The sequence below is a fragment of the Sceloporus occidentalis genome, unplaced genomic scaffold (assembly GCF_023333645.1).
Source record: "Sceloporus occidentalis isolate IW3139 unplaced genomic scaffold, rSceOcc1.0.p SCAF_295, whole genome shotgun sequence".
NCBI lineage: Eukaryota > Metazoa > Chordata > Lepidosauria > Squamata > Phrynosomatidae > Sceloporus > Sceloporus occidentalis.
Window position 1 is genome coordinate 137,441 of NW_028317275.1, and position 14,739 is coordinate 152,179.

At 38.9% G+C, this 14,739-nt stretch overlaps 1 protein-coding gene across 1 annotated transcript in view; it reads right to left on the minus strand.

Moving 5' to 3' along the window:
- Positions 1 to 14,739, minus strand: part of LOC149275194 (uncharacterized) — a 94,460-nt gene that overhangs the window by 51,265 nt on the left and 28,456 nt on the right. The window contains 5 exon segments of the mRNA XM_089504895.1: positions 10,436 to 10,590; positions 11,781 to 11,900; positions 12,614 to 12,712; positions 12,822 to 12,941; positions 13,724 to 13,843. Coding sequence (XP_089361021.1) covers positions 10,436 to 10,590; positions 11,781 to 11,900; positions 12,614 to 12,712; positions 12,822 to 12,941; positions 13,724 to 13,843 — 614 coding nt within the window.

The following is a 14,739-nucleotide window of genomic DNA, read 5'->3' on the forward strand; positions in this document are numbered from 1 at the left end:
ACCCTGCAGGGGGGTATGAAGGGGAAAATAATGATTTTGGTGCAATATGGGGTCATGATAGGGGATGGAAATCACAGTAGGAGGAATATTATGATGATGATGATTATGGTGGGACATACAAATATGGTGGTTGGGATATAATGTGTGTGATACATACACACATACTCTAAAACATATAAATACATACATACACACATAATCTAACACCTTATACAAACATTCATACAGACACCTGGCATACATACATACAAACACAAATATAAATACACACACATGCATACACATACATACATACTTTAACCCCTTAAGGACCGGGCTCGTTTTTTCTTTTTGTACCCTGTGGGACCGAGGCTGTTTTAATACTTTTGTGGTGCTTGTGTTCAGCTGTAATTTTCTCCTCACCCATTTAGTGTACCCACATAGGTTATATATTGTTTTTTTCAGGACAAGATGGGCTTTCTTCAGATACCATCTTATTTACTATAAAAAAAATAAAAAAACATAGTGAAAAATTGCAAAAAACACGTTTTACGACTTTTATTTGAAAAATCTTTTACTCACCTAAAAAAGCAAGTAAAAAAACTAGCTAAATAGATTCTACTACTTGTCCTGAGTTTAGAAATACCCAATGTTTTTATGTTTTTTTGTAAGTTATAGGGCAATAAGTACAAGCAGCGTTTTATGATTTCCAAACCGTTTTTAACAAATCTGGTCAGTCTGCCTCCATCTCCTCTTTGGAACATCTTTGAAGCCGTTTAACTCAATTTAACCCATTCAAACCATATATTTTTGAAAACTAGACACCCCAGGGTATTTCAAATGCTGTTATTTTAACCCTTTCCATGCAACAGTTATACAACCACACTTTGTCAAACTTTGTAATAGTAATTTTTTTTTTTTTCTTCACACAAATTGCACTTTAGTTATAGATAGACAGGTTCTGGTATATGTCACTGTCAAACAACACCTCAACGTGTGTTCAGGAACATCTCCTGAGTACAGAGATACCCCACATGCATGGGTTTGTCAGATTGTTTGGCTGGTAAAAGGCTACTTTTGGGGCATGCGTAATTCAGGTGGTCACTGTCAAACAACACCCCAATGTTCAGGAACATCTCCTGAGTGCAGTGATACCCGACATGCATGGGTTTGTCGTGTTGTTTGAGATTTAAAATGCCACATTTGGGAAGTGCGCTTTTTTCTCCATTTTGGTCAGTCTGTACCTATGCCCTATCTTTGAGCTCGGCCACTTCAATTTACCCCATCAGCCATTTTTTTTTTATATTAGACACCCCTTGGGTATTTGAAGTGCTTTTATTTTAACTCTTTGTTGAGATTTTTGAGAAATTTTAGCACTTGCTCAAAATAATAAACTTTATTTTTTTATTTTATTTTATTTTTTTTAATACTTTTTTTATATTTTTTTTACACATTTTGCTTGTACTGGATGGTTCATCCAGTGACATCACTGCATAATTTTTTTTAAATGTTAGCACTTTTTTTATTTTATTTTTTTTTTCATTTTTTTTTTTATTTTATTATTTTTTGAATATTTTACTAATCACATTGTGATTAGAAAGCTGGGCTCCATTGACTTGCATGGTTGAATGCAGTACCTGTATTCAACCTGCAAGTGGAGCCAGAGTTCTCTAGAGGGCCGCCGCCATCTTGCTAATGGCGAAGATCACCGGCAGCTGCGGCTGTGACCGCTTTCCGGAGCGGTCACAGCCCATCCAGAGGTAAGTGTTTGGTGTCACTGGATGCCTCCTGATCTCCTAAACGTTTTTAAAACGGGCGTCCGCCGCCATACAATGTATGGCGGCTGTTGACGTCCCAGAGAGGGTCCAGACATGGCCCCCGATGCCGATCTCGGCCTTGCTGAATGCCTCAACATCGAGGCATTACAGTAACGCCGTTTAAGCGACGAAAGTGATCGTTGATCACTTTCTAAGCTTATTTAATTTTTTGACGGTTCAGGACCGTCAAAGGTCATTACGTGACCGTTTTTCCATGACGGTCCTGAACCGGCAAAGGTCCTTAAGGGGATAATCAGGGGTGGCCAAGGCTCATTATTCTGATATCTGTATATATGTCTGTGCTTAGTATATATAAAGTTGGTGCCTTACACTGCCACCTGGTGGTGAACTTTGTTTCTGTCAACTTCCTGTTCCAGGTTATTCCACTGTAAGCAAGTCTGAGAAGAAGTAACAGTTATGAGCTCTCCCTTTTTCTTACACACAGGCCTTGGAAATATAAGTCTGATAGTCATTGTTTTAAATACATTAGTATATACTTTCACTGATTTAAGTACTGTTTCATGTTGGTGTATATTATTTTCATGTCAGTAAGGTGATATGAGCTTGGCTAGCTAGGCCTTTGTTTTCTGTCAGTTGATATTTGAATAGTCATGTATGCCTGTCACTTGTATGCATTGTAGTTTGAGAATGTGTACAAACAATGTTCTAATATATGTTCCTAATTCTGTATATTTTGCAGTTTTAAAAAATAAAATAAAAAAGAAAGTAAAGTCAGTAAGAGTCCAAACAGTACCCTTGCTTCCTGGGTTTTTATTGAGAAGTTGTTCGCTGTCTGCCAAACCTTGTACTAGCAACATATTGTGAGGGCAGAACACTCATTGATGCACATGGGGGGAGTAGGCTGGCCCGTGTGGTCAAATCCAACAGATGAGTTACTGTAGCTCAAATTGGTAATAAAGTTAATGCTGGTTCTGATAGAGAGGTGTCAGAACACACAATGCATCTCAGTGTGTTGCGTATGGGGCCGTGTAGCCGTACACCAGTCAAGGTGCTCATACTGACCCCTGTCCACTGCCAAAAGTGCATGCAATGGGTGCATGAGCATAAGAACTGGACCACAGAGCAACAGAAGAAGGTAGTCTGGTTTGACGAATCATGTTTTCTTTTACATCACGTGGATGGCACTATACACTTGCACATACACCCATTATTTTATTATTAAAATGTTGTTAGGATATTATTATAGGCATTTCTGATAATCTGTACGTTTCTAAATTGATCTATGCATCTAATGCAGGATTTGCATGTGTTAACTAAATTGATCTTAATGTTTCAATGTGCTTCTCATCTGATCTATACACACAGGGTTTTCATGTGATATTCTGTTGATATGTTTGTTTACAAGGCCGTCCTACTTTATAACATATCAAAGATATTTGCATATTTGTACCTATAAATGTTTTGGACTGGTGCAATACAGCTTTTGAGCATTAAAGGGTTATTAGGACTGTTAAAAATTAATGATTGGTTAACAAATGTTTGGCACATGTTCACTGTTTAGCAAAATATTTTTTTATATCTTTTCATGTGACAACACTGAAGAAATGACACTCAATGACACTCAAATAACAGTGTAAATTTGATGTACTCTCAAAATAACAACACACAGCCATTAATGTCTAAACCTTGGCAACAAAAGTGAGTACACCTAAGTAGAAATGTCTAAATTGGGCCCAAAGTGTCAATATTTTGTGTGACCACCATTATTTTCCATCACTTCCGGAGCTTCACAGGTTGCCACTGGAGTCCTCTTCCATGACGACATCACGGAGCTGGGAGATGTTAGAAACCTTGCTCTCCCCCACCTTCCGTTTGAGGATGCCCCACAGATGCTCAATAGGGTTTAGGTCTGGAGACGTGCTTGGCCAGTCCATCACCTTTACCCTCAGCTTCTTTAGCAAGGCAGTGGTCGTCTTGGAGGTGTGTTTGGGGTCGTTATCATGTTGGAATACTACCCTGTGGCCCAGTCTCCGAAGAGGGGATCAAGCTCTGCTTCAGTATGTCACAGTACATGTTGGCATTCATGGTTCCCTCAATGAACTGTAGCTCCCCAGTGCCAGGAGCACTCATGCAGGCCCAGACCATGACACCCCCACCACCATGCTTAAATGTAGGCAAGACACACTTGTCTTTCTACTCCTCACCTGGTTGCCGCCACACACGCCTGACACCATCTGAACCAAATAAGTTTATCTTGGTCTCATCGGACCACAGGACATGGTTCCAGTAATCCATGTCCTTAGTTTGCTTGTCTTGCTTGTCTTAGGCATAATCTTTAGAAGATGCTTCCTTCTGGGGCAACAGCATGCAGACCAATTTGATGCAGTATGCGGCGTATGGTCTGAGCACTGACAGGCTGATCCCCCACCCCTTCAACCTCCGCAGCAATGCTGGCACCACTCATACGTCTTTTTCCCAAAGACAACCTCTGCATATGACGCTGAGCATGTGCACTCAACTTCTTTGGTTGACCATGGTGAGGCCTGTTCTGAGTGGAACCTGTCCTGTGAAACCGCTGTATGGTCTTGCCCACCGTGCTTCAGCTCAGTTTCAGGGTCTTAGCAATCTTCTTATAGCATAGGCCATCTTTATGTAGAGCAACGATTCTTTTTTTCAGAGTTCTTTGCCATGAGGTGCCATATTTAACTTCCAGTGACCAGTATGAGAGAGTGTGAGAGCGATAACACCAAATTTAACACACCCCATTCTCACCTGAGACCTTGTAATAAATGAGTCACATGACAGCAAGGAGGGGAAATGGCTAATTGGGCCAAATTTGGATACTTCGACTTAGGAATGTACTCACTGTTGTTGCCAAGGTTTAGACATTAATGGCTGTGTGTTGGGTTATTTTGAGGGGACAGCAAATTTGTAAGCAAGTTATACAGGCAGTACACTCACCACATTGTAGCAGAGTGTAATTTCTTCAGTGTTTTATATTATATAATAAAATATATCACTTTTGTGAGATACTGTATATATATATATATATATATATATGCACACAGTATATGCGTTAGACATGCATTGTTAACTACATAATATGTACTTGAAATATGATTTCAAAATAACAGCTGGACTCGCAGTTATTTTTAATTCTTTAATATTAGCCCCTGCTACTAATATATACTAATGTTAGCCCCTGCTGCCAATATATATTAATATTAGATCCATGCTTCCTAACATGCAATCACTCCTTCCGCTACCACACCAGAAAAAAATAGTTGCCACAGCCAGGACCGGATTAACCTAGGGGCCGACGGAGCTCAGTCGAACGCCGGAGCTGCGTGATTCAATGCGGCCGATTCGGCCCCACGACCACCTCCGACGGCCACCTAAAGTTAAAGTGTCTGGCTTGTTGACGCCATGACGCTTAGTGCCTCAATGAGGCTCTTCGTCCCACCCCCTTAGAGATGCGATGTGACACTCGAGGGGGCCGGCTCACATGGAGTTCACTTGGTATAAGTATACAAGGCTGGCTGGGGCATACAACTGGAGGGTACAAACTGGGTGTTGGTGTGGCAGAGCCTGTCCTGGTGTGTGTGTCTGGGTGTCGGTGTGGCAGAGCATGTCCTGGTGTGTATGTCTGGGTGTCGGTGTGGCAGAGCTTGTTCAGGTGTGTGTGTCTGGGTGTCTGTGTGGTAGAGCCTGTCCTGGTGTGTTTGTGTTTGAGTGTCGGTGTGGCAGAGCCTGTCCTAGTGTGTGTGTGTGTGTGTGTGTCTGGGTGTCGGTGTGGCAGAGCCTGTCATGTTGTGTTTGTGTGTCGTTGTGGCAAAGCCTGTCCTGGTGTGTATTTAGTCATCTGTTTCCCAACAGGGAGAGGTACCTGATAGCTTCTGGACACTCCTTTCATTAAAGAAAGTTTTAAAAAAGGTTCCCCCAGAGTAAGGACGGTCAAAGAGGTGCAGCAGCAGTAGTAGTAGAGCACTGGGCCTGTGGAGCAGGACTGCATTTCCCCAGTATTATATATATATTGTGACAAAAGGTGTGGAAAAGTGGTAGATGGCAGGTATATTAGACCAGCCTTGGTCAATAGTACCCTGCTTTTAACCCCTTAAAGACAATAGGGGTTCTTACTCGTAGTATATTGTGGGACAATGGCTCTTTTAACATTTTTCAGTGTTGCTGTTTAGCTGTGATTTTCTTCTTTTTCATTTCGTGCTCCCACATATATTATATATTGTTTTTTTCAGGACAAACAGAGCTTTCTTTAGATACCATTATTTTTATCATATCATCTAATCTACTATAAAAAAAATGATAAAGTATGGTGATTTTTTATTAAAAAATTACTTTTTCTCACTTTTTAAACAAAAAACTTTTACTCATCTGCAAAAACTAATGAAAAAACCTGCTAAATAGATTCTACTATTTGTCCTGAGTTTAGAAATACCAAATGTTTTTATGTTTTTTTGCTTTTTTCTGCACGTTATGGGGCAATAAGTATCAGTAGCGTTTTGCTATTTCAAAACTAATTTTTCCCCAAAGCTGGTCATTCTGCCCCATGTGCCATTTTGGGTATCTTTGAAGCCGGCCAATGAAATTTACCCCATTAAACCATATATTTTAAAAAACTAGACACCCCAAGGTATTTTAAATGCTGGTATTTTAACCCTTTTCATGCACTAATTCTACCACTAGCCTTTGTCAAACTTTATGGTAGTAAATTTTTTTTTAATTTTTTTCACACACGTTGTACTTCAGGTATAAATTTACCGCTCCTGGTATATGTCCGTGTCAAACAACACCCCAATATGTGTTCAGTAACATCTCCTGAGCGCAGTGATACCCCACACGCATGGGTTTGTTGGGTTATTTGGGAGGTAAAAGTGAGGTGTGTATTTTTTTGCCATTTAGACATCTGGTCAGTCTGTGCCCACGTCCCATATCTGGGGTATCTTTCAAGCTGGCCAATTCGATTTACTCCATCAAATCATACATTTTTTAAAACTAGGCACCCTATGGGCATTTATAATGCCAATATTTTAACTCTTTCTGTGTGGGGATTTTTTGGGAAGATATAGTGCTAATTGTAGGACTTGTGCGTAAAAAACGTATACATATATATCTATTTGCACTTTTTTCGTGACAGTAGGGAATTATTTTTTACATGTAACTATATATATATTTTTTTTTTTATTTTTTTTTTTATTATTTTTTTTGAATTTTTTTTACATTTTTTTTACATTTCTTTTCCATTTTTTTTTTTTACTATACACTGAGGTTGTGCAGCCACCACTGAGGCTACACAACCTCAATGTATAGTTAAAAAATGTCATCACCTCAATGAAGAGGCAGGCTGGAATGCCCCTCACCCGGGGGGGGGGGGAGTTGACAGACCAGGGATTTCAGGGTCTGTCGTTTAACCCACCGATCGCCGTGATTCACTGTGAATCACGGGGATCGGGAGGTTGTGAAGCCCCCTCTGGAGCATTGCGGGCTTGCCTCAATGAAGAGGCAGCCTGGAATGCCCCTCACCCGATTTGCATCGGGCTCGGGGGCGTGTTTAACAGATCTGTAATTTACATCTGCCTGGACAGCCTTACGCGGCAAACCAGTAACACAACCTCGGGTGACCTCTACCTGCAAGAAATGCCTCAATCTCTCCCTATTTATACCTGGGACTTCCACTTCTGGGTCACCCTTGGTTGGTGTATTTTGGTTTTTTGCTTGTGAGTTCGATAGTGACTGACTTGTTTTGACCCGGCTTGTTGACCTTGTTCCTGTCTCACTGATTTGGCTCCTGATTCCTGTACGTCTGGTATTGATTTGGCTTGTTGACCTCGCCTCTGGATTCTGATTCGGCTTATCCTGCTTACCTGTTTGACCCGGCTTGTTCTCTGGCTTTACTCTTGGTTCCTGTTTGGCCCGGCTCACTCTGCCATCCGGGGTCCGACCTCACCTAAACATTACAATGACGTCAAACTGTGTTTTTATATGCATCTTATTCATGACTAATTTGTTCTTCAAATATAAATGCATGGTTTGTTTCTATTCTGAACAAATAAAAAAATATTATTTCCATTGCTGGTATTTATTCCCAGTGCGGTCCTGACTTACAGACACAGATCCTACTACAAGTTATTGAAAGCACTTGACACATTAAGCTTGCAATCACAAGATATTACTGTCACGGAACCGGGTCCATACAGACGACTGTAAAAACCCAGAACGCCCAAAGATTGTGTGCAGGAGTTGCGGTGCAGGAGCGGAGTTGGACAGGGCCTGGTGCAGGGCGACAACACTTTTTCACGGTGGGCATCTAAGGTTGTGCAGCCACATACCAGCGCCCTGATATAGCAGCGGATGATGACATAACCGAACTTGGAGAAATCCTGCAGGCACCCTGGAGCAGGCATGAGACATAGCACTAAAATCATGTGCAGGATGCTGCGGGCTGAGAATGTGGAAGCTAAGCAGAGTATATAGCAGAAACATAAGCAAGCAAGGGTGACAGAGCAAGGAGAAGGGGACCAAGCAAGAAACATAACCAGGGGATTCAAGACAGGACACCCCTCTACCGGGGATTCAAGACAGGACGCCCCTCTACCGGGGATTCAAGACTGGATACCCCTCTACCGGTGATTCAAGACAGGTCACCCCTCTACCGGGGATACAGGACAGGACAGCCCACAGGTTACATCACAGACTGACATAAATACAGGAACTAGCCTAGGACTGTATGATAACTATTGGAGATTCTGTCACATCTTATGGCCATAGTATGCTTAACCCACCACTACGCCAAAGTACTCCAATGACGGTGGGTCCTAACGCTAAATTCCCGCCTACAGAGGTACTAAACAAACCAAACATGAAATCGAAACACATAGCACTGAGACATACCTTTAGACTGCTGACTGAAACAAACAGAACACACGGGTGGGGCACACCTTATAGAGGAAACAAAGCTGAAGCAAAGAGCAAGACTGGAATCAAGGAATCAGAGGTTCAGGACAGAACATACAGAAATCCAGAAATGGACCACAGCAAGACAGGGAAACAAAAGATATGCAGCTCTGCAGCCTGGGTAGAGCGTGACAATTTCATGACAGCATTGCATTACAGGGGCGGATTTAGAGCTAACCTGGGGCGGGATTATCACACTAAAAGACACACCCAAACACTCACAGTACTACACATATCCATATGGAGTCACTAACACACACTCCGGAACACATACTAACATTCCCAAACACACACAATAACATACCCAGAAACGCACATCGATACACACTAACATGCCCACACATTAACATACTCTATAGCGACAAAAGTATTAGAACACCTGACCATTTCACCAATAGGGACTTTTATGATATTACATTCTAAATACCTTGGCATTAATATGTAGTTACCCCCCCCCCCCCCCGCCCTGGTGCAGCTATAACAGCTTCTGCTCTTCTGAGAAGGATTTCCACAAGATTTTGGAGCGATTCTGTGGGAATTTTTACCCATTCATACAGTAGAGCATTTTTGGGGTCAGGCACTGATGTTGGAGGAGAAGGCCTGGCTTGCAAACTCTATTCCAGTTCATCCCAATTGTTGAGGTCAGGTCAGCCAACCATGTCTATATGGACCTTGCTTTGTGCACTGGGAATAGAAAAGGGCCTTCCCCAAACTGTTCCCACAAAGATGCAGCCATGAACCACCCCATCTCTATCCTTGCACTCAACAGAGGTCCCCAAATTTGGACACAATGATATACCCTTATCTAAAATAAGGGTATATCATTGTGTTTTTCCACGTACCCTTCATTACCAAGATGAAACAAAGAATTAAAGGGAAAACACATTTTTTAATGCGTAAAAGATTTTTATTTAAATGACATTTTATACTCTGGATGAGCCCACAATGGCACAAGAAAAGAAAAAAGATATAATTTCTCAAAGTACAAATAAATATCTAATTTTGTTTAACTAAATTGTAGAAAAATACTTGTATGAAATATGTTTAAATAAAGATTTAAAAATAATAAAATCCTTCATTTCTACCTCCTTAAAATCCTGGAATTAATGAATAATTTTATCATGTAAACATAATCATGTATGGATATGACAGCAGAAAAAGCCTCCAGTTAGTGAAATGTCACAAACATCACATCAGTTGTACAGATGACTCTTAATAAACAGGAACCTGCAATATATAGACTACATTGGTTACACAAACAATGGCAGTGTTTGGAGTGCAGTTCCATTTTTCAAAAATGCTCTATGTACTTTTTTTTTTTACAATTACAATAATCTCATGAGATGGTTTCACAGGAGTACATATAGGAGTGAGGAGACCAGTTTGGTGTAACATTGTGGGTGGCCAGTTGGATGGATAATGACAGAGGCCTTTCCGAGAAAAAAGAAAAGGGTAAGGTAGTGTCATCGATAGGCTGTAAATAGAATGTGTTTGTTTATCCAGAAGAATAGGATGTCAAGAAAATTTTTTTGTCAAAAGTTAAGTATATGTGAATTTTTCACTTATTCTAATCCTTTGGTGTAAGATGCTGATATATGTGCTTCCTGATCAGTTTTTGAGCTGCTGCTGGTGCTGCTCATCTTCATGATCCTCTTCCTGTTGCTGTTGTTGTTGTTGCTGTGATGTAGATGTTTGGGATTCTTTGTCACATTCTGTTCTGGTGCAACCGCACTGTTCCACATAGATGTATGAGTAAAGTGAGCTGGTTCCATCGAGACATTTGAGGCTCACTTCCCGTTTGCTGGTCTTCATCTCTTGACAACAGCTGCACTTGTGCTCCATGGTATTTGCCTCCGCAGAGTACCTGTAAAAAATTGTTAATGGAAGAGAATGATTATTACATGTGGTCAAGTTATTCTAAATCTCTATATTTTATGCTGTTTTAAACTTGCTATTATAAGTTTGTTTTGGCCTACAAGATCACCAAAAATTTAACATACAGAAGGACTGACTTATATTTTTGGAATAATGTATGTGTTTTGGGAAAGAACATCTGACTGTCACTTCTATTGACCATCACAGCACAAAACACATTACTGCATTTGGCCTATAAAAGAGCATCTGCCACAACTTACATTGATGTGGTCATGCAACCTCCTCCACAGTATGACAGCTCCACGGTCTGGTCTGACTCACAGGTGCCGGTTCTGATACGAGTGGACTGTTTATGGACCTGGCATTCCGACACAGCAGCTTAAAAGAAAAAGGAGAAGTAGAGGGTTTGTTGGATTTTTTATGGATCAGATTTATATACACGCATACTCTTTATTCTTTGCGATCTTATACATATGCATTGAATGCATTTGGGACCATATTACAAACCCTGAATTCTGGCTCATTACAGGTGCACCTAGGCAGGGGCATTACCACTATTTTACTTTTTAAACATTATTATCATAAGAAACATTAAATAATATGTGATGGAAGGAAATTTACGAAAACAAGACATAGCAACATGTGGAAACAATGATCTTATCTGGATTGTATCGGATTAAAAACATTCTAGATAAGTGCTTATCCTATTAATTCATGTTTGTTTAGCAATGTTGTTATTCCCTTTGTAATATACTTTGCATGGCTTTTCAAAATCATGTGTGATTGATCAAACTATGCTTACATTCACAAGTCTTGCAGCAGCCATTCTCTGACATTTTGATGGTACCCTGTGTGAACATGAATAACACCTAGTTAGAACTTATAGAAGAGATCAAAATGCAAAACTCGAAAACAGAACTGAATAACAAAGTATGTTTTTCAAACACTGGCCTCTTTTCATTCACATATGAGTACTACAACAATGCTTTACACTGCTATTTTTGTACTGTACAAAAAGTCATATCCATGTAAAGAATACACATATTATTTGGTATTACAATTAACATATAAATATTATTACCTGTGCATTTTCTGTTTGCATTGTTCTAATTAAGCATGCAAGTTCAGGATACAAGTGTTATCAATGAATGCCAAAAGTAGTTGCCATTTTGCACATACCTCCAAGCAGTTTTCTGGGTTAAAGGCTGGGCATGTTTCTTTCTCAGTTACAACATCATAAGTATCAGTGCAGGTGTAGGAGGTACACTTGTGCTCTGGTGGGGTGTATTTTTCTCCAGGCTAAAATGAAGAAGAACAATATTGAATAACTATGCTGGGATTCGTTTAGAAATGTAATTACAATTATAACTGCAGGTGTCTTAAAGAAATCAGTTTCCATCTATGCTTGTGGATTAATATCTTGAATCTAGGTTATCATATGAGTTTCATCAAAATCATTCAACCAGTCACTAACCCCTTCAGGACCCTAGGATGTATTATTATGGAGTGTGATCTAAAGTTATTGCACTAGTGAGGACATATTTCCTACCAGTGCATGGGAAACAAGTTTGTTTGGATTCTCCTCTATCAGCAGGGGCCAGCAAGTTATTTTCCACATGTTTTAACATATTACTCAGACTAATGAACAATTTATACAAAAAGTATCAAAAGAAAAGACAATAGATAAATAATTATTTCAATATATAAGTTAAACATAAAAAACAGAATCATGGTTGAATAAACATATGGTACAAAAATGCAGAAGAGCTCTGGTAATGTGGGTGTGAAAAAATGTGAAGAAAGACATGAATATTACATATTCAAAACCTTTAGAGCGATAAGTGGACTTTCTTCTTTTCTCATTTTCTCTAGGGACATTTGCCCTTTGTTTTATACTTTTATGTCCTCAGACCTCAATTTCAGAACCACTACTTGGAAAACTACCAATTCTATAAATGTTATAATGATTTTGGTTTTTGTAAATTTAGAAAACGGTAGAACAAATGTCTTACCTTCAGAGTTATGGTTGTGTTGTCTTCCATCTTCATTGTACAAGCCACCTTGATGCATTCTCCACAACATTTCCCAGCTGTCGTCTTGTATTCGAAACCCTTTATTATATAACCATATTGTTTGCTTAATTCTTCAGATTAATTACTTGATTAATTGTATTGTTTTATTATTTGTAAATATATCAGTTAAATGTAATTTGGCACATACCTCTGAGCAGTCTAAGCTGTTATGGATAAGGCACTTCTCCTTCTCTGTTACTACATCGTAAGTATTAGTACAGGTGTAGGAGGTGCACTTCTCGTCTGGTGGGCTGTATTTTTCGCCAGGCTAAAATGTAGGACAATGTCAAAACCATGATAGGCTTCTTTAAGATACCTTTCTTTAAGAAGCCTAAATCTCTCCTGTTGTAGTGTGACATCCATGACTCTCTTCAAGTTATTGACTATAAATAATAAATAATTATTGTCTTATAAATAAAAATAGCTGTTTAACTACCTAAAAGTTAGCTTGCAAACGATTTGTTTAGAGACCCCATGTAGATATGCACTGAAAACTTATGACAGATGCCTTGTTTTCTGCTATTACTATTTGTCAATAATGAATGCCATCCATACAAAGTAATATCTACATTTGCAAACTTATTTACCATACAGAGGACCACCTCGGAAAGTGATCTATGTTGATCCTCAGACCGAGAATCATAAATATAAATTCTACCAATGTAAAGGTGTTCTTGGTTTCAACATGACTCAATGTAGAGATACAGAGAACAATGCCGTTTATATGATGGTCATACCTTGAGAGTTATTGTTGTGTTGTCATTCATCTTCATTGTACAAGCCACCTTGATGCATTCTCCGCAACATTTTCCAGATAACAATTTGTATTCAAAGCCCTGAGATAAATAATTATATTTTTGCTTTGTTTATCAAATATATTATTTGCATCATTAATGACAGAATTATCAGGATTTTAATATAATTATTATTATTACTATTTTATTATTCAGAATATTATATATTATAACTTTTATTTGTTAAGTAAAGCACACTTTTAGTATCAAAATATTATAATGTAATAACAAATTTAGCAGCTCATTAAATGCATACCTGTAGACAGTCTGCTGAGTTCACAATAGCACATTTTTCTTTTTCTGTTACCACATCATACGTCTCAGTGCAGGTGTAGGAGGTGCACTTCTCGTCTGCTGGAGTGTATTTTTCACCAGGCTGAAAATGTAGAGGGACAATGTCAAAACCATGCTGGGTTTCTTTTAGAAAGTCCAAATGAATTATTGCAGAAGCCTGGATCCATCTCTTAATGGTTGTATAAAAATCATGACCTTTTTTTAGTAGATGGTTGAATAGATAGCCGAATAGATAGATAATTATTTGCTTCAGAAAGATACAGATAATGGATATTTAAGAGCTGTTTAGGGACCACCTCAGAAAAGCATTGACCAAAAGAGTGCTCTAGGCTACCTGTAGCTAAATACAGATACATACAGAGTAATACCTTCATATGCATACAAGGAAAAGGTTGCTCTCCTATCATCTTAAGGTCAAAAAATTATCTTTTTATATTCATTCTTTTAAGTATATTTTCCTATGTACACAGATTTGATAGATACGTGTATTTTCTATTTTTTAATGTTGTTCTTTTAATTAGTGTCTGTAACCAAATTTGAAAGCTTCCCACACTATTTATATGGAGGTCTTTAGAATGCCTATTACACTTTGAAAAAGCCATTTTTGGGCGAAACACATTGTGTTTTATCCACTTTTGCTTTTATTTAGAAGAAACCACAACCACAAGAACATCCACAAGCGGGGATTATACTGCCGATGCTGTTACAATAGAGCGATATTTAGCTCTATATAGTGTAAGTGTTTCCTGTTATTATTTACCTTGGCTCCATAAGACATACTGCACTACTTTTAATTTTTCCTTCATTTTACATATCTTCATCCCCTGGTTGGTATTGGAAGACCCTTACAGCCATCATACATGTTTTTTATGAATAGTGATTGTACCTTGAGAGTTATAGTTGTGTTGTCATCCATCTTCATTATACAAGCCACCTTGATGCATTCGCCACAACATTTTCCAGTTATCATTTTGTATT